Genomic DNA, 20100 nt, shown 5'->3' with positions numbered 1-20100 from the left:
AAGTAAGAAAAATTCATTCTCAGTGATGGAAAGGAAACACAAGTGAGAGAATAAATGGTCTGGTAGGAGAACTGATTCTTTTTATTTAATCACATCTTTCTTAACTTTATTTTTGCTTTTAAAAGTCTATTCTTGGGATGGAGAGATGGCTCAGAGGTTAAGAGCACTGGCTGTTCTTCCAGAGGTCCTGAGTTCAATTCCCAGCAACCACATGGTGGCTCACAACAATCTGTAATGAGATCTGGTGCCCTCTTCTGGCCTGCAGGCATACATGCAGACAGAACACTGTATATATAATAAATAAATAAACCTTAAAAAAAAAATTCTATTCTTGGGGTTCAGTGGTTAAGAGCACTCACTGTTCTTCCAGAAGACAAGGGTTCAATTCCCAGCACCAACATGGTGATTCACAACTGTCTACAGCTTCATTCCATGGGATCCAGCTCTGTTTTCTGGCCTCTGTGGACACTGCTTATGTGTAGTACGTAGGTGCACATGCAGGCAAATCACCTATATACATAAAATAATAAAGTAAAAATTTTATTCTTTGGGGCCAGCAGAATGCTTCACCAAGTAAAGAAAATTGTTTGCCATTAAGCTGGGGATCTCAGTTTGATTTTTGTAACCTACATTATAGAAGGAGAAATCTAACTGGAAAATTGTTCTCTGATGTCAGCATGTCCCACATGCATCCTGGTACACCTGTGCCTCCCCCCCCCACAACAAATAAAATAGAGTTTTTAAAGTTCTGACCTGTCTGTCTGTCTGCCTGCCTGCTATCTCCCTGAGATAAGGTCTCAGGCTGGCCTCAAACTCATGGAGATCCTCTTGCCTGTGCCTCCTAAGTGCTGGGATTAAAGGCTGTGCCACCAGGTTCTATATCTTTTTTTTTTTTTAAATTTATTTATTTATTATGTATACAGAAGAGGGCACCAGATCTCATTATAGATGGTTGTGAGCCACCATGTGGGTGCTGGGATTTGAACTCAGGACCTCTGGAAGAGCAGTCGGTGCTCTTAACCTCTGAGCCGTCTCTCTAGCCCCAAGGTTCTGTATCTTTAAAGCCTGCTGAGCAGTATTATGTGTGAAGTGAGAGGGTGACCGCTGTCACAGAAGCTGTTTTAGGGAAGGTGACATGTCTGCATATGTTTCTGGGACGGTCTGGCTTCTGATTGGCTCCCTCTTGCTGTCTCTCTTACTTTCTAATCCTAGACGCCTGTTTGCAGTGAAAAACAACAACAAAAACCAATGTGCTGTCGTAGTCATTAAGGCTGCAGTAGATAACAGGCTAGGTAGTTCACAAGCAATGAATCTATTTCTCATAGTTCTCAAGGCTGAGGGTTGAAGATCAAGTTTCTGGCAGATACAGGTCTAATGAGGACCCTCTTTTTCATAGATAACATTTGGCTTTTGTTTTCCTTCTGAAATGGTCTCACTATATAGCTGTGGTTGTCCTGGAACTTACTGTGTGGACCAGGCTAGCCTGGAACTCCTGGAGATCTACCTGCCTCTGCCATCTGAGTGCTGGGCTTAAATGAGTACGCTCCCGAGCTAGGCAGTTGACGCTTTCTTATTGTGTCCTCACAAGAAGAGCTAATTCTCTGGTGCCTTGGAGGGCATTAATGCCTCATGAAAGGCCCACACAAGTTAATCATTTTGTAGTCCTACCTGCTACTAACATCACTTGGGAGCTAGGATTTCAACATGAATTCAGACCATAGCATGTGACTTCTCTTCACCCCTTAAAACCTTTGTAGAAATGGCCAGAGAGTAGAGGAAACCATGATGGGAAGAACCTTTTATCTATCTGTCTGTCTGTCTATTTCCATAGCATCACTTTTATATTTCACGTTCTTCCCTCTTAAATTTCATTTTCTTTCCTTCCTTCCTTCCTTCCTTCCTTCCTTCCTTCCTTCCTTCCTTCCTTCCTTCCTTCCATCCTTCCATCCATCCATCCATCCATCCATCCACCCACCCCACTTGTAGAGGCTGGCCTCAAACTGCTGGGCTCAAGTGCTCCTTTTATACCAGCCTTAGAGGAGCTAGGACTAGTGGTGAAGTCCACTGTGCCCAGCACCCAGCTCCTTTATATCTATTTTTTTGGTTGTTACTTTTATGGTGCTAGAGATTAAACCCAGTATCTTGCACAAGAGGTTAAGAGCTCTAAACAGTATAGGGCTTTGTTTTGGAGGGAAGAACTAGAAAGTCGGGTATAACGAGCGGGGGAGGGAAGCAAAGGATAAATCCACAAAAGAATCAGCTTTTAAGGAAGAACTTAGGAATGGATCTTCGGAGTTTTTTTCTAGGTATGTAGGAAGCTATGCTTTTAATAGGTTTCATCAAACCACCCTAGTCAGTGGACTGTGGTAGGTACTGACCATGCAGAGCACCTGGCAAATCAGTGAGAATTTTAAGTGAGTGCAGTGTTAAGGCCATTAGGTTTGGATGTAGGTAGTAATTATTCTTACATTTCTGTCAGAATGCTTTTCTTCGCAAACCGTTGACCTTCCTGGTCTGTGCTTCCTTTAGCAGGTATCACTGAGTGAGTATCAGTCTGCTCAGGGGAACTTGCTGCAGCAAGGCCTTGACGTGGGTTCGTGAGCACAGGCATTGAAGCGCCTGTCTGAATGGCCCTTCACTCCTTCACTCACTGGGATCCCTGAGCATAAGCGACAGCATGAGAGCTTTCCAGAAGCTGCGGCAGCCTGACTCCTGTCTCTTCTCTCTTAGGCAACAGTTACAGCACTCCACAAATCAGCTGGCCAAGGAAACCAATGAGTTGCTGAAGGAATTAGGGTCCTTGCCCCTACCCTTGTCTGCATCAGAGCAGGTTGGTGTTTTCTGCTTTGTTTGTTATAAAAGGACTTTGTTCCACTAGAGCAGTAGTACGTAGAACAAAAGCTAGGGGGGCTTTGGTCTCCGTAGATTTCTCTGAACCATAATTCCTACCACATGCCATAGTCTCATCTCTGTTGCTGTGATAAAATACCACAACAAAGCCACCTAGAAGTTTTTTTGTGGCCTTTTTTTTTTTTTTTAAGTTCACAATTCCAGGTTACGGTCTATTTCATGGGAGAATCAAGGTAGCAAGAACTTGAAGCAACTAGTCACATCTCATCCACAAAGGAGCGAGAAAAGAATGCATGCATGCTTGTTCTCCTTGTGCTGTGCTCAGCTCTGTTCCTCCACTCTACACACAGTTCATGACCTCCTGCCTAGGGAATGGTGCTGCCAACGGTGGGTTGGACCCTCCTGTACTAATCAATTTAATCAAGGCAGTCTCCCGTAGGCATGCTGACAGGCCAACCCAGAGTAAACAATCCCTCACTGAGACTCTTCCCAAGTAATTATAGGTTGTGTAAGGATGACCACTGAAGGTAACCATGCTGCCTGTACAGAGAGGCAGCATGACTGTTGTGGCAATAATGTATATGCCAGGTGTAGCAAAGTACCTGGCATTCAGCATGTACTGAGTATGTGACATGTTACAACGTATTTAGCTAAAGAGGAATCTCAGTGTTTGAGTCTCTCTGGGGTTTGGTATCAGCTGTGTTTGCAGGCTGGGTCCTGAGCTTGTTTTGTGCCTATAAATTTTGGTTAAACATCTTTCATATTTTGTAATCATTTCTGTATCTCACCAAAGGTCACCCATAGGTCTTAGGATAAAGGAATGATCAGGGAAGAATTCTCCTCTCTGGCTGGAGATGTTCTGTAGTTGAGTGCTTGCACACAGTGCCTGTGTACAGCCTTGGGTTTGACCCTAGCCTCACTGACAAAAAGCTGTCTTAGTGTCTCAGGTCACCTCTATGTGACGGCTTCAGTGGTTACTTATGCTGATACTTCAGTGTTGGGCCTGTCTCACTCCGCCCAGCTTCTCCAGCTTGCCTCCAGATCACCCCTCTCCTTCTCCCAGCTGTGCACTGAAGGAGGACACATTTGCCGATGCTGATAGTTCCGTAGTAATGAGAAAGGAGTCTAAAGGCCTGGTGCAGGCAGGGTATTATAAGTGCTTAAGAATTAAATAGTAGCCCAAGCAAAATATAAATAGAAAGTTCAATCTGCTACAAAAATTCAACTAATGTGTTGAAAAAAAGCCAGAGACAGGTATATTTTTGAATTATGAATGCTGTCCTCCTGTCCATTAGCCTGGATCATTAAGAACACAAAATAGCGCTGTGACATGCTCTCCTCAGTGAAATACAATTCCGCTCCCTCCTGCTGTGCTGACTTCCCATTGCCATTTTCGGATCTGATCTGGCTCAGCCCATCACTCATCTTTTCACCAGTGTGCTATACGTTAGTTAATCCATACGTCCTGCTTCTCGTCTCCCATGCCTACCTTCCATTAGCAGAGAATATCAGTTGCCAGCTCCTGTGGTCTTTTTTTGAGCCCCCTTCTTTCAAAATAGTATTTCACTATGTAGCCTAGTCGGCTCTAGAATTTGTGCCAATCCTTCCACCTCTGCCTCCCGTTGCTGGCTTCTGACACCCGGCTCTCTTTCTCTTGACCCTCTTGCTTGCCCTGTCTCTTCTGAAACTTGCTCTCCTGTGATGCTCTTCAGTCCCCCAGCTCTGATGGTGCCCAGATGAGCTTCAGCCTTCTTCACTGTTTCTTCCTCGAAGTTGGCACACCCCAAAGTTCTGCTGTTGACCCTCTGATTTCCTCACTCCATCCTTTCTTCCTCAGGAGCCTCACTTAAAGACTTCAGTGCTGCCTTTATAACGATGGCACCCAAATATTTCCCCAAATTTAGCTCCAAAGCCTTCAGGTATTTGATTGTGCTGCTTGCTGCTGTTGACAGTACCTGTTCTGTTCTGCGGTGCTGGGAGTGGAATCCAGAGCCTTGCATACGCTAGATATCTGATCTACGACTGAACTGTATCTCCAGCCCTTGGCGTCTCTTGAATATACTACCTCCCTACAAAGTATAGTAATAATGATATTCTGAATTCCTCATTCAAACCTATGAGACAAGTTGATTGATTATACCTATCATCATAGAAGTAAGGGCTGGGTGCATAAAGCTCAATGGTAGAGCACTTGGCTGGCTGTGCAAGGTCTTTGGTTCCATCTCCAGTACAGGAAGAAAAAAAAATGTGCCTTTTGATTTAATCCCTAAGGGAAAAAATTCGGAAGGGGGAAAATGTATCTACTTTGGAGTCAAGTTTCAGAAGAGACAGGGCAAGCAAGAGGATCAAGAGAAACAAAAAAGCCGGGTGTATAGTAAAGCAGAAGGTATTTATGTATATTTTAAAACAGCATTTGGGCCTGGTAGTGGTGCACGCCTGTAATCCCAGCACAGGGAGGCAGAGTCAGGCAGATCTCTGTGAGTTTGAGGCCAGCCTGGTCTACAGATTGAGATCCAGGATAGGCACCAAAACTACACAGAGAAACCTTGTCTCGAAAAACCAAAAAGGAAAAACAACAATAACAAAAACCCAGCATTTTGAGACTGAGGGTAACTCAGTGGTAGGGTGATTGCTTGCTATGTATAAGGCCCTGTGTTTGAGCCAGTGAGCATTATTTATTTATTTGTTGGTTGGTTTATTTGGTTTATGGTCTTTCTGTATAGTCCTGGCTGTCCCAGAACTCACTATGTAGACTAGACTGGCCTTGAACTCACAGAGATCCTCTTGCCTCTTCCTCTTGAGTACTGGGATCAAAGGCATGTACCATCAGGCCCAGCTTCAGTAATTTTAGATGGCAAGGTTGGAGGTGATATTCCTTCCCTTCTTATTTATTTGTTTATTTATTTATTTATTATATTATATGTATAGTGTTCTGCCTACATATATGCTTGCAGTCAGAAGAGGGCATCAGATGGTTGTGAGCCACTTATGGTTGCTGGGAATTGAACTCAGGACCTCTGGAAGAGCAGCCAGTGCTCTTAACTACTGAGCTATCTCTCCAGCCCGTTCCTTCCCTTCTTACAGCAGTCCTCCTGTCTTTGCCTCCTGAGTGCTGGCATTACAGCCCACAAAATTTTGGGGGGTGGGGCGGGGCCTTTGTTTGTTTGAGACAAAGTCTCACTGTGTAACTCGGGCTGGCCTAGAACTGACTTTGTAGACCAGGCTGGCCTTGCACTCACAGAGGTTCACCTGCCTCTGCTGGGATTAAAGGTGTGTGCCACTGTGCTAGCCTGTGATAATGTTTTTAACGCAAAGATTAAAATCCCAGAAAGAAGAAAAGAATGCCTCACCTAAACTTGCTCCCAAGATTGCCATCACTTTCTCAGGTTTGAAATCTGAGTCACTCTGATCTCACCCTCTTCCTCCATCCCTAGTTACTAAGTCACAATGCTTCTTAACCTCCTCTCTGAGATCCAATCACCGCCATCACGTCCTCCTCCCCATTATACCTGGATTGCTGCAGTAACTGTTCTCCTTCCTCCGTTCCCCTGGTGTGCCGTCCCCACTAATTTCTCTAGTTGGCAGCTTGTACTTGTCAGGCTGTACTCATTGCACTGCCCTGTTCCTTAGCGGTGACCCCTGCATGCACTAGTCTGTCATTCAGAACCGCCTGTTAGCCCTTCCCCGCTTCCCCAGTTTTAGCTTCTCTTATTTAGTTACCTTTGGATCCAGCCAAACTACTCCCTTTTTAAAGTGTTGGTATTTTCTACCTTTATGAGGTGGGAAAATAAGCTATTTTAAAAATGCAATATTTAAGCCGGGTGGTGGTGGCGCACGCCTTTAATCCCAGCACTCAGGAGGCAGAGCCAGGTGGATCTCTGTGAATTCGAGGCCAGCCTGGTCTACAGAGTGAGATCCAGGAAAGGCGCAAAGCTACACAGAGAAACCCTGTCTCAAAAAACCAAAAAAATTACAATATTTAAGTCAGGCATGCTGGTGCACACCTTTAATCCTAGGGCTGTATCTCTGTCACAGCTTTCTGTATCCTGTGGACAAGTGGAGAACACTGTTGAGACTGGGATGCTCCTCCCATCGATGTCTAGCCCAGCACAGGTTCTCTCAGCTTGTACTTTTTGGGAGATATGAGTAGTCAGCTTAGTGAAGGTAGCCTGTAGGTAAATAAAATGTTGGGTTTTTTTAAGTTCTTGAAATATAAACTTCAATGTTTTCACAAAAATAATCCCTTTAGATCCAGTCTTAGCTCAAAGGCCTTTACTATGCATTTAGATTCTCCAGGGAACAAGTATTCCAAATTGCAATTCCTTTTGAGTTTCGGGGTGAATGACACCTTGTCCTCAGGTTCCTCAGTGTGCCTTGACCTGGGCCATTGAGTTAACCTGGGTTTGGTTTAGGAAGGAACAAACTTCCTAACTAAGGAAGATCCTATGTTGTAATAATTTTTATACTTTGAAATCTCTTAGGTATATAATTGTGCTTTTAACAGGTATTAAAACTAAATGATTCTGAGTTTGTTTGAAATTTCAAGTTCTTGCTTGATTTCTTCAGCGCCAGCAGAGGCTTCAGAAGGAGCGCCTCATGAATGACTTCTCGTCGGCCTTGAACAATTTCCAGGCTGTGCAGAGAAAGGTGTCTGAGAAGGAAAAAGAAAGTATAGCCAGAGCAAGAGCTGGATCTCGTCTTTCTGTAAGTTCATTCCCAAGAGAAGGCCTTTGCAAGTCCAGAGAGTCTGCCCCAGGCTTTTCCCTTCCTCACCACTGGCCTGTTCACTCCATACCAAGTTACAGTCACCAGGCTTGTCCTGTGCAGAACGCTTCATGTTCTTGGGTCTATACTGAGGCAGATTTGCTTTCATCCATTTCATACTTGTTTCCTACTCAAGACAAATTGCCAGCGTCCTGTGTCATCTACAGATGTTGTTAGAATGGGTGTCCTATAGAGTCCTTGGTCCTATAGCCAAAGCAGCTCTTGTTCTGTGTGTCTCTGGCATGTTTTGGATAACAGCAGCGATAATGCCATCTGCTTTCTAGGCAGAAGACAGGCAAAGAGAAGACCAGCTCGTCTCATTCGACAGGTAAGGAATCACTCATCCAACCTGCTGGGTAGCTGCTGCAAACCCACATCTTTGTGTCTGTTATTATTATCACTCTTTTTTATGTCTATGGGAGTTTTGCTTACATGTAATTCTGTGCACCACATGAATACCTGGTGCCCACAGAGGCCAGAAGAGTGCTTCGAATCCCTTGGAACTGGAGTTTCAGATGGTTGTGAGCTACTATGTAGGTGCTGAGAATCAAACCTGTCCTCAGCAAGAGCAACCAGGGCTCTTGACAGGTGAACCATCTCTCCAGTCTCGTTGTGACTATTTTTACTTTTAAAAAAAGAATTGGGGCTGGGTATAGTGACGCATACTCTTTAATCCCAGCACTTGCGAAGCAGAGGCAGGTGGACAGCCAAGGCTACATAGTGAGACCCTGTCTTGAAACAAACAAACAAACAAACAAACACAACAACAACAACAAAAACAATAAATAAATAAGATCAGGGAATTGAGCCAAGCATGGTAATGCATGCCTATAACCCTAGAACTTTGGGGATGAGGCAGGAGAATCAAGAGAGTTGGAGGATAGCCTACACTACATAGCTCATGTAAGTAAATGAATAAATAAATAGAATTGGAGAGATGATTCAGTGGTTAAGAACACTGGCTGCTTTTGCAGAGGACCAGGGTTTAGATCCCAATACTCATGGTGGCTCACAACTGTCTGCAGTTCAGTTCTAGGAGATCCAATGTTATCTTCTAGCTACCAGGCACCAGGTACACACATGGTACATATACATACATGCAGACAAAATAAATCTCTAAATAAAATAACATAGAAAGTAAAATAAAAGACAGCTGGATATTGAGGCTGGAGAGATGACTCAGCAGTTAAGAGCACTGGCTGTTCTTCCAGAGGTCCTGAGTTCAATTCCCAGCACCCACATGGTGGGTCACAACTCTCTGCACCTTCAGCTCCAGGAGAACTGTTACCCTCTTCTGGCCTCCTTGGGCATGTACCTGAAGTAAGCTGTCTTCATATATACTGACCTGTCTCCAAAAATGGGGAAAAGAATTACATAGGAACTCACTATGTAGACCATATCCATTAATTTGGAACTTAAGTGGCTTATCATAGATACGTATTCATCTCTCCCACTACATGGTGCACACCTCAAAAGCCTGAAGGACATGCTTTAAATATTACATAGGTGAAATACGATTATACATATTGCTGAGAAAATGCATGAGGGCTAGAAAGATGTCTCAGTGGGTAAACGCACATGCTGCCAAGGCTGACATCCTGGACACCACCTGGTAAGAGGGAAGAGCAGCTCTTATAGGTTGTCCTCTGATCTCCACCCACTTGTGCATGCACATGCTCAGTTAAAATATGTACTGGACATGGTGGCATATGCCTTTAGAGAGGCAGAGACAGGTGGGTCTCTGAGTTCAAGACTATGGTCTTTATAGTGAGTCTGTGTAATTTCCCCTCTATTTTTGGAGAGAGGTTACTATGTAGCCCTGGCTGGCCTGAAGTTTGTTTTGCAGATCAGGCTGGCCCTTCAACAGAGATCCACCTGCCTCTGCCACCTAAGTGCTGGGATTAAAGGCGTATATCACCACACTGAGACTATATACATGTAATGATTTTTTAAAGTTTATTTTAATTTTATGTACCTTGGTGTTTTGTCTGTATGTATGTCTATGTGAGAGTATTAGATCTCTTGGAACTGTTGTTATGGTTTACAGACATTTGTGAGCTGCCATGTGGTTGCTGGGAATTGATCCTGTGTCCTCTGGAAGAGCAGCCAGTGCTCTTAGCAGCTGAGCTATCTCTTTAGCCCCCAATTTTATTTTTAAAAATATGTATTTATTTATTATGTTTACAATGTTCTGCCTGCATGTTGCTTGCATGCCATTATAGATGGTTGTGAGCCACCATGTGGTTTCTGGGAATTGAACTCAAGACCTTTGAGAGAGCAGCCAGTGGTCTTAATCTCTACAGCCCCCCATAATGTTTTTTTAAAGAGTCAGAAACTACATGATACTGAATTTTCCAAGTATTTTTTAAAATTTAACAAATAGCACACTTTTCTTCTAAGTGCCCGAAAAAAGTCAAGTTGCAAACATTTTATTATTTTTTAGTTTGGTTTTCTGCTAAGTGGGGTCTATCCAAGTCTCAAGGAAGTTCCTAGGAACCAGATATGGTTCTCACAGATGAGTTGGTGAAATGAGTCTGAAATATGATTTTCTTGATATTATGTCCTTGTCTCTGGAGAGGAGATATGGCCCTCAGGGATTTTGTATTGCTAGCAGAAGAGTTGGGTCCTGGGTAATGTCTGTCTAGGTCCTGCTGTTAGCAGAGATGTAGTTATGTCTCCTCATACCTTAGAGAGAAGGAATCAACTGGAGTGCTTGTCTCCCTGTAGCCATGAGGAATGGAACCAGATGCAGAGCCAGGAGGAGGAGGCAGCCATCACTGAGCAAGACCTGGAACTTATTAAAGAGAGGGAAACGGCGATTCGGCAGCTGGAGGTAAGAGGCAGGCTGTGGCTTTTGTTTGCCTTGGGTGTCTATAGCTATTTGGAGACTTTTTGCTGGATTAATATGGAAAGGACTGGATTGAGTCTTTGTGTATTTGATATAATCTGTCAGTTTAGTCATGGCAGAATTGAACTGTTGCTATGTGCTACTGGCCTGGGCACTCCAGAGCACCTGGATTCCTCCTCAAACTCCACTTAGCACATGGTCTCTGGGAGAGATACAGACATGGAAACCAGCAAGGCAGATGATACTGTGTTGCTTCCTAGAACTTCCCCATCTCAGTAGCAGTCTTCAGGTTAAGCAGGGTTCTGTGGAAAGCTCCTTTCCATGGTCTGAATAGCCCAACAGAAAGGCAAGCCAAAGCTCTTGCTCTGTTTGTGTATGTTATAAAGTCCAATTCCAGGGCTGGAGAGATGGTTCAGTGGTTAAGAATATTGGTTGGTCTTCCAAGAGGACCCAGGTCCAGTTCCCAGCACCCACATGGCAGCTCACAACTGTCTATAACTCCAGTTCCAGGATACCCAACATCTTCATACAGACATGCATGCAGGCAAAACACTAGTGCACATAAAAAGTTAGTAAATAAATAAAGAGGATAAAGTCCAATTCCATGTATAACTCTTGTCACTTCAGTGAGTCAGAGTTGGAACCGTTTTTGATGTGGGGTTGAGGGAGAGTTCTGTAGACTGTTATGGGCTCCTTGAGTTCCATTATGATCAAGGCAACATATAAGAACTTTTTTTTTTTTTCCGAGACAGGGTTTCTCTGTGTAGTTTTGGTGCCTGTCCTGGATCTTGCTCTGTAGACCAGGCTGGTCTCGAACTCACAGAGATCCACCTGCCTCTGCTGGGATTGAAGATGTGCACCACTGCCACCTGGCATAAAGACATTTTTTAAAAATGCTGTTAAAGGTATGCTCCTATGGTGTGGTTTGAATGTGTATTGTCCCTGTTAGTGGAATGTTTAGGAAGGATTAGGAGGTATGATTTAAACTTTTAAATTTTTTAAATTTATTTTTTATTTTTATGTTTATGAGTGCTCTTAGGGATTAGAAGAAGGGGTCAGATCCCTTGGGATTAGAGTTCTGGGTGGTTGTGAGCTGCCATGTGTGTGCTGGGAACTGAACCTGGGTCCTCTGTAAGAGCAATAAGTACTCTTAACTGCTGATCCATCTTTCCAGGCCCTAAAAGAAAGCATTTAATTGGGGGCTTGCTTATAGTGTCAAATGGTGGGTCCGTGACCTCACAGGACCACACCATATGGCTTACCTTTAACAGGCTAACACATTGCTTTTCTACCTGACATGTGGCAGGCTATGGCTTATTACCTCTGAGAAGGCAAAAACCTGAACATGGAGAATCTTATTTCCATCACTGCCAGGAAGAGTGCACAGTTTAGACCACCAAGCTGACTGGTCATGAAACTTTTCCAGTCAGAACAGCAGGCTTCCAAGTGCTGTTGTCCTTTCACCTACCACCTCTTCTCCACCATCTGAGCTCTTTGTCAGTTGAAAGCTGTTTATAGGCATCATCCTAGTGACAATAGAATCCATAGCTCCTCACATAGACCGGCTCCTGGTTGTTTGCCTTCCATGTGTTCCCCAGGCAGCGCAGTCCTATAAAAGCCACGTGAGTTGTCTAGTCCAGAGTCGTAGTGGTCAGTGATGCTCCGTGTAGAGCTGTCCCACGGAGACCATGTCCACTCCAGCACTCCAGTTCAGGCTTGAAGGTCTCACTTGTCCTCAGGCGACATGTGCAGTTAATGTTGCTTGAGGGGTGGATTTCATGCCATCTGCACTACAGTGTTAGGAAGGCGCAGCAATAGATAGTTTTCTGCTCATGGAAAAAGCTGTAAAACACATGTGATAGGTTAATCTTTAGGGAAGGGAAAGGAAAGAAATCTTTTAACATGTTGCTTAATGTGAGTTAATTGGTTCTTGTCTTCCTTAGGCTGACATTTTGGATGTCAATCAGATATTTAAAGATTTAGCCATGATGATCCATGACCAAGGTGACCTGATAGGTACGTACTAATTAATACCTCTAACCTTGGGGTGAGTACAAAGATCAATAAGATGGGTTACCTATAGTCTTAAAATTTAGTGATATCTTTTTTTTTAAGTTATTGAATTCATTTTCTTTCTTTCTTTTTTCTTTTTTCTTTTTCTTTTTTGTTTTGTTTTTTCCGAGACAGGGTTTCTCTGTGCAGTTTTGCGCCTGTCCTGGATCTCACTCTATAGACCAGGCTTGCCTTGAACTCACAGAGATCTGCCTGGTTCTGCCTCTTGAGTGCTGAGCTTAAAGGTGTGCGCCACTGCTGCCGCCCGGCTGAATTTATTTTCTTATAGAGTCAACTCTAGAGGTCAAAGGGGGCACCCTAGCCAGCCCCGTTCACTTGTTACAGCCCATGAGTCTGTTAGAGAAAGAGCTGTCAGCACCCTGCTGTCAGCTCCAGACTCTCGCAGGATTGTGGGGTTACTAACTTTCAAAAGGTGTTTTTTGGTTTTTTGTTTTTTGGTTTTTGGTTTTTGGTTTTTTTTTTTTGCCAAAGCTGAGGACCGAACCCAGGGCCTTGTGCTTGCTAGGCAAGCGCTCTACCACTGAGCTAAATCCCCAACCCCTTCAAAGGTTTTTAATGTGGAAATAATCTTGTTTATAAAAAGCTGCAAAATAAAAACAATACAAAGAATCTTTTATATCCCTACCCAGAATTTTCCTGGTTAATAATATTTTGCTCCACTTACTTTTTGATGTACTCCCATACGGAAATGTATGTGTATGCATGCCCCCCCCACATGTTTTTTATGAATTGCATTCTTAGTAACCTCTTGCTATTAAATATTTCAGTATTTCTGAAGAATGGAGCTGTTCTCTTATCAAGTTAGAAACTTGTAGCTGGGAGTGACAGTGGCACCTTTAACCTGGGCACTCAGGTGGAGGCATGAGGGTCAGGAGTTGAAGGCCAGCGTCAGCTATGTGGCATGTTGTTGAGGACGTTGAGGCTATCTTAGGCTACATGAGACCCTGTCTCAAAAAATTAAGTGAAAAGAAGTAAATATTGATTTCCTGGCTGGATGGTAATAGTGAAACTAAGGGCTTGGCGTAAAGTTTGTTGGGCTGGAGAGATGGTGCAGCAGCTCAGAGCAGTGGCTGCTCTTCCAGAAGACTCAGGTTTGATTCCTAGCACCTACACAGAAGCTCACAATCATCTGTAAGTCCAGTTCTAAGGGGTCCAACGCCCTCTTCTGGCTCCAGCCATGCACATGGTACACAGACATATCTGCAGATAAAACACACATATACATTTTTAAAAAAGAAAGAAATTGTAAATGGACGTTTCCTGTCCCGACTGCCCAGTCCCAAATAATCACTCAGAGGCTTATATTAATTATAAATGCTCAACTGATAGCTCAGGCGTGTTACTAGCTAACTCTCACATTTAAATTAACCCATATTTTTATTTATGTTTTGCCACATGGCTCATGGCTTGTTACCTCATTTTCTATACATCCTGCTTGCTCAGCTGCTGGCTGGCATCTCTTCTGACTCTCCTGACTCCATCTTTCTTCTCCCTATCATTCTTTCTGCATCAGGCTGTCTCCCTCAATCTCTTCTTGCCCTGCTGTTGAGCAATCAGTTTTTTATTAACAATGAGCGTAATCCACAGCAAGAAATTGTTTTATTTGCAGTATTGAAATTTCTGAATGTGCTGAAATGTGCATTGTATTTTTTACAGATAGCATAGAAGCCAATGTGGAAAGCTCAGAGGTCCATGTGGAAAGAGCCACTGATCAGCTGCAAAGAGCTGCTTACTATCAGGTAAGTCAGGCCCAGAAAGTCTCTCTGTGCTGTAGACTCGGTGAACATCTAGGCTGTGTTGATACACTGCAGGCAGTTGCAGCCTTTTGCCTGGGCTGAAGCTGAAGGCAGGCAGGTATAATTTGCAGCCCCAGTCCCATTTTTAGTATTTATCTTTACAGCCAGATCACCAACACCATCAGATCTTGAATAATTTATATAGAGCAGTGTGAATGTAAAACTAATGTTATGACCTAGCTTGATGCCTAAATCTAGCATGATGCTAATCTTACACCCTAAACGGCTGGGTTACGTTGTAATCTATTGTGGACCCTAATAAAATTTGCCTGAAGATCAGAGACCAGAACAAGTCACTAGATTAAACATAGAGGCCAGGCAGTGGTAGCACACTCCTTTAATCCTAGCACTTGGGAGTCAGAGATCCATCTGGATCTCTGTGAGTTCAAAGCCATCCTGGATTATATGAGATTGATTCAATCTAGGAGAGAAACCAGAGCCCGGCAGTGGTGGCACACAGCTTTAACCCCAGTACTTGAGATTTCATGCTTTTGCTACCAATATTAGGGAAGCACACACGCCTTCCAGCACTAGGAGGGAGTGACATGGCTTGGCAGAGACAGTATAAGGCATGAGGGGGCAGGACTAGAGCCCCCTTTTGGCTAAGGAAGCTTTTTGGCTGAGGACAGAGAGAGACATTCAGTCTGAGGATTCATGGAGACAGGATTAGTTGAGGAGTTAGCGAGGTGAGAGCTGCCTGTGGCTTGTTCCTTTGTCTCTCTGATCTTCAGACAAATTTTATTAAGGTACACAACGTATCAGCACAGGGCTATTGGGAGAGTAAGAGCTACAGGGAAGGCAGAGCTTCAGAGACACATATGCCGACTGTTAACTCAGCATCGATGTCTTAGCATCAGCTGTGACAGCTCTGTGTAAACAGGACTAATCATTATGGAACTGTGCCCATGACGGGGATTCTTCTGGCTTTATGACTTTTAGGAGTCTTTTTGTATGGTTTTGTTTTATGAGATAGGGTCTCACTGTATAGTCCTAACTGGCCTGGAACTCACAGAGATGCTCCTGCCTCAGCCTTTGAGTGCTGGGAGTAAAGGCGTACGCCACTGCACAAGCTCTTTCTCTGAGTCTGTAACCCAGGTTTTAGACATTGAAAATGAAATCTAGTTTTCCCTCATTTGCTGTTGCATGCCTCTTTAGAATCAGCTTCATTTTAGTCATGTTTTGTATTCCTGGGGTAGCTGTATTTTACCTGCGATGCTTGAGGAAGTTGTGTTTCTTAATATTTTCTTGAAAAACTGATGATTTTAGTTTATAGCAGTAAAGGGGTAATTACATCCATTCAGTATTGTGTTATGTGGGAACTAAGAGATGTTAAAGAGGTTATATCAGAAAAGGAGAGTTTGTGCTAAGTGTTAAATGAGAAAAACATCAAACATACAGTATGATCCAGTCATAACATATAACAAACCAGGAGTGTGCATAGATGAGCGAGCAGAAGGAACACAGGCCTTTAACCAAGCATCAGGAGGCAGAGGCGGTAGATCTCTGTAGATGAAGCTAACCTGGTCTATAGAGAAAGCTCCAGGCCTGCCAAGCCTACATAGTAAGACCCTATCTCAAAAACAAACAAACAAAAAACAAAACCGAGAGAGAAGAAATAGAATCATATGTTAATGGTCTTATCTATGGGTGATTGTTTTCTTTCTACTGCCTGTGTGCTTTACAGTGATATACTATTTGTGCTAGGTATAGAGTAGTTGTTAAAATACACAGTATTTTATAATACTTCTCTAGTGAGAAGGCTCAGTGGTGAAAGCAAACAAGAGGCCTGGCCTTCAAATCCTCAGACCTTGTAACTCCAGCCATGGATGGTAGAGGGGGATCCAGGAGCAAGCAAGCTAGTGTGAGACAAGTCAGATCAGCAAATGACACCTAGAACAAAGGCATAGCTCCTTTGCAAAACTATATTTGTGAACAATTTAACTTGCACCACTACTCAGAAATGGTGATTTGGGATTTCTAAGAAGATGTTGCACATTTGTGCATGGTAAGAGTTAATTAGAGGCTGGGGATGTGACTCAGTAGTGGAGTGAGTACCTAGTGTGTACTAGGACCTGGGTTCAGTCCTAGCAGAGAAATATAAAAGTGTTATTATGAATTCAAGGAGGCAGATTATGATGCACTCTTGGAATCTTAGGTATAAGAATTTTTACTTGCTTCATGAGTGTCTTTAAATATTTCTTTCCTCAGAAAAAATCTCGCAAGAAGATGTGTATCCTGGTGCTTGTCCTGTCAGTGATTCTTACGGTCTTGGGAGTGGTTATCTGGCTTGCTTCTAAATGAGCTGTGGTTGCCTCAGAGCCTTCTCCTGCTGAGTTGTTTTCAAGGGCAAGTGCTCTACGGAGTCTTACCAGAACAAACTGACCACAGAAGAGAGCGTGTACCAGAGTGTCCTGTGATAATTTAGCTAGAAACTAACTACTAACTAGTCCTTGGAATTAGTGACCCATGGAGACAGTATTTATCATTTATGCATACATTCTATTGATTTCTCAGATAAGGAATTAACTTATGTGTGTTTTCCTTTCTCTTGTATTTTGATTGCCCTTTATCACAAGTGTTTATTGCCAGTTCCATTGTGGATATTCTTTTTGACAGGTGACACTACAGTCTCATAATATTGGTTTTTGTTGTTGTTTTTTTTTTTTTTGTATATACACAAACTTTACCTTTTTATGAGCATCTGAGATAAATTTCCTTCAGGAGCCAGCCTATTGAAGTCTGAGAAACTGTACAATATGCCAGCAATTTTATTTAACATTTTGATTTGAGTTTCCGAGGGGTCTGCTTTGTTTTGCAAGATTTTGGCACTATATGTAACTGGGGTCTAAGACTCTGCACCTGCGATTTCAGGGGAAATGAGAAGAACCTGTCTGTCAGAGTGGCCCATTGCTGGGGGTGTGTCAGGCTGGGTTAAGTTAAATTGACTTTATCGTCTGCTGGTGCCGTTTACAGACTCCACCCCCACACTAAGTCATCCCACTCCTGTTTTAAAGAGGTTCATTTCATTGACATTGTTATAACCAGTGGGCCCCCTCTTCCACCTGTCTGCATAGAAAGGGAGAATTAGGCACAGCATGATTTTGGAAAGCAAATAGGGATTGTTTGGAATGATTCTGTCTTGTTCGCTTGTGGCTTACATTCCTGGTGAATGATAAATATTGCTGTCAAAGGCTGTTCCCGAGCCTTGTAAGGGTTGCCTGGCTTTGATAGCAAGATTTTAAAATTTAGACTGAAGTGGGATTTAAAACTTAGGTCTGTGACCCTATTGATAAAGCAAAGAAAAGGTTCATTTTTGTAAATAATACTGGTTTAGTGATGTTAGATTTAGCCTAATTTATGAACAAGAGATCAAACTCGGCGTAGTTTTAGACAAAAGCAGTTTTAATAAAAGGTTGCTGTCTTGTAATATAAATGTTGTCCACTGCCCTTTTTCACAGGCCTAGAAGCAGGTAGAGAGTGTAATTGGTTTAGGCGTTCAGATAAATGTGAATCGAGTCCGAAAATGTCAGCTCGTCCTTCACTGAATTGGAGGATGTGGCTGCTGTTGGCGTGTTTATGTTTATTTCCTCTATTCCTCTTAATGTTACTCCATCTTCTTCTACACTGATGTGATCGGTAGGGAAACAAGGCCAAGTGCATAAGCTCCTTTGCACTTTTGCACCGTCCCGCCTACTTAACACAAATAAACATTTAAAGGCTTTTGTAGTTACTTTCATGTGTTAACATCCTAATGATGTAGGTATTAGGTAATGAATGTGCTGCCATGAGAAAACAGACCAGCAAGAAGACTGGAGAAGAGGTAAGGATTGGCAAGGATTGGCTTGCGAGTGGAATAGGCATTGCTGCCTTTCTTTAAAAACAGGACAGAGAGCAAACTGAGGAGACAAGACAGGAAGGTTGTGAGTTCAAGGCCAGGCTGGAATACATAAAAGGTTTGAGATCAGGCTTTGAGTTTAAGAAAGAGAAGGAGAAGAAGAAAAGACAGCTGTCCACATGACACAGTGGCCCACATGGCAGCTTCAAGAAGTCCCTGGTCTCAAGTTGTAGCTGGACTTGGATAGGTCATTTGTGATAGTCCAAGAAATAAAAAAGTGATGTGTTGTGGCAAACTATTGAGAACACCAGAGTGTCTGTAATCCCGGAACACTGTGTCATTGATTGAGTGGTGTTATCGTGATGGCTGTGGGAACAGATAGGAACTTGGTATAGAGTTTGTAGCAGTTGTCAAGAAACTCTAATAAACCTATTCCCAGAATCCTGCTTTGTGCCCAGTTATCTTTTGGCACCATGTTTTGGGGCAGCGACTCTTGCCTTCATATTAGGAATGTTTAAAAAGAGGTGAAGCTCGCTGGACGGTGGTGGTGCACGCCTTTAATCCCAGCACTCGGGAGGCAGAGGCAGGCAGATCTCTGTGAGTTCGAGGCCAGCCTGGGCTACCAAGTGAGTTCCAGGACAGGCTCCAAAGCTACACAGAGAAACCCTGTCTCAAACAAACAAACAAACAAAAGAGGTGAAGCTGTAGTCCCCCTACCCAGAGATTCAACTGTCATTAGTTTGGTATATTTCCTAGACATAGCAATCTGTTAAAGCCCCACATGCATACTATGTGTAGCCAGGACTGAGGAACCATTGTTTGCAAGTCAAAAACTAGACTGGAGTATGAAAGACCTGAAGAATCCTAGCCCACCAGTAACTAGATGAGGGTGTTTAGACAAGTCACTTAGCCCATAAGCCTCATGTTTTCTCAATTGCTCTTTAAAAAAAAAAAAAAATAATAATAATAATTTTATTGATTCTTTAGGAATTTCACAACATGCACCGCAATGTGACTCATTTGGTAATCCCTCCATATCTTTACCCTTGCAGTATTCCCCACCCAAAGAAAATTAAAAAAAAAAAAGTATTAATTCAAAACAAACCACAACAACAACAAAGCACTTCACTCCTCTATCTTTCCTGCCTCTCCATCATCCCTTTGTTCATCTTAGTGGACTGGGAGCTGGTGTGTCATGCAGTATACCCATTTTTCAAACAGCTTTACTTGTAAATGTAATGAGTTGGTCTGGTTCAAGGCCTCTGGCTTCTGGTATACCATCAATATTGGACCCTTACCTAAACTCCTCTCAGATATCCTGCTGTTGCCCTGAGTCACGGAGATCCTGTGGCTCGGGTCCCACAGGACCTTCACGAGTTCCAGCAGGTCATAGATGGTGGGCTACTTCAGAGCACTGGATTTGTGCCTGGGTGGTAGCTGAGTTGGTCAGTTAAATCTTTTTTTTAAACTATAAAATCCCTAAGACAACAGCTGGTATAGTCTGAACATACAAATTGTAGATATGTTTCTGTATTCCTTTCCACTTTGCACCTCCTGTTCAGCTTCCTGTATTGAAATTGAAATGTTCTAGGAGTACTGGGTATGCTCTAGCACTCTCTTTAAAAAGAAAAATAATAGATTTTTAAATGTTATTTTATGTATATGAGTGTTTTGCCTGCATGTATGGCTGTGTACCGTGTGCATGCCTGGAGCCCTCTGAGTTAAAAGTAAGAATCAGATCCCTGGAACTGGAGTTACAGACGATCGTGAGCCACCATATGGGTGCTGGGGACGAAACCTTGATTCTCCGCATGAGCAACAAATACTCTTAACTGATGAGCCATCTTTGCAGCCCCCCTTAAAGCTAATTAGTTTCTTAAAGTTAATTAGTGCTATGTAAAGGAAATAAAAGTATTCTGGCCACTTCATTGGTA

The 20100-nt window shown here is 43.1% G+C and overlaps 1 protein-coding gene across 1 annotated transcript in view; it reads left to right on the top strand.

The window, feature by feature from the left end:
* Window positions 1–18607, top strand: part of Stx12 (syntaxin 12) — a 33328-nt gene extending 14721 nt beyond the window's left edge. The window contains exons 3-9 of the mRNA XM_036179802.1: window positions 2731–2830; window positions 7417–7554; window positions 7899–7942; window positions 10342–10447; window positions 12406–12478; window positions 14192–14274; window positions 16540–18607. Coding sequence (XP_036035695.1) covers window positions 2731–2830; window positions 7417–7554; window positions 7899–7942; window positions 10342–10447; window positions 12406–12478; window positions 14192–14274; window positions 16540–16632 — 637 coding nt within the window. The 3' untranslated portion in view covers window positions 16633–18607. The remainder of the gene's footprint in view (window positions 1–2730; window positions 2831–7416; window positions 7555–7898; window positions 7943–10341; window positions 10448–12405; window positions 12479–14191; window positions 14275–16539) is intronic.
* The last annotated feature ends 1493 nt before the right edge of the window (window positions 18608–20100 follow it).

This window comes from Onychomys torridus, chromosome 2, assembly GCF_903995425.1.
Source record: "Onychomys torridus chromosome 2, mOncTor1.1, whole genome shotgun sequence".
Classification (NCBI taxonomy): Eukaryota; Metazoa; Chordata; class Mammalia; order Rodentia; family Cricetidae; genus Onychomys; species Onychomys torridus.
This window is presented reverse-complemented; position numbering and strand designations above follow the sequence as displayed.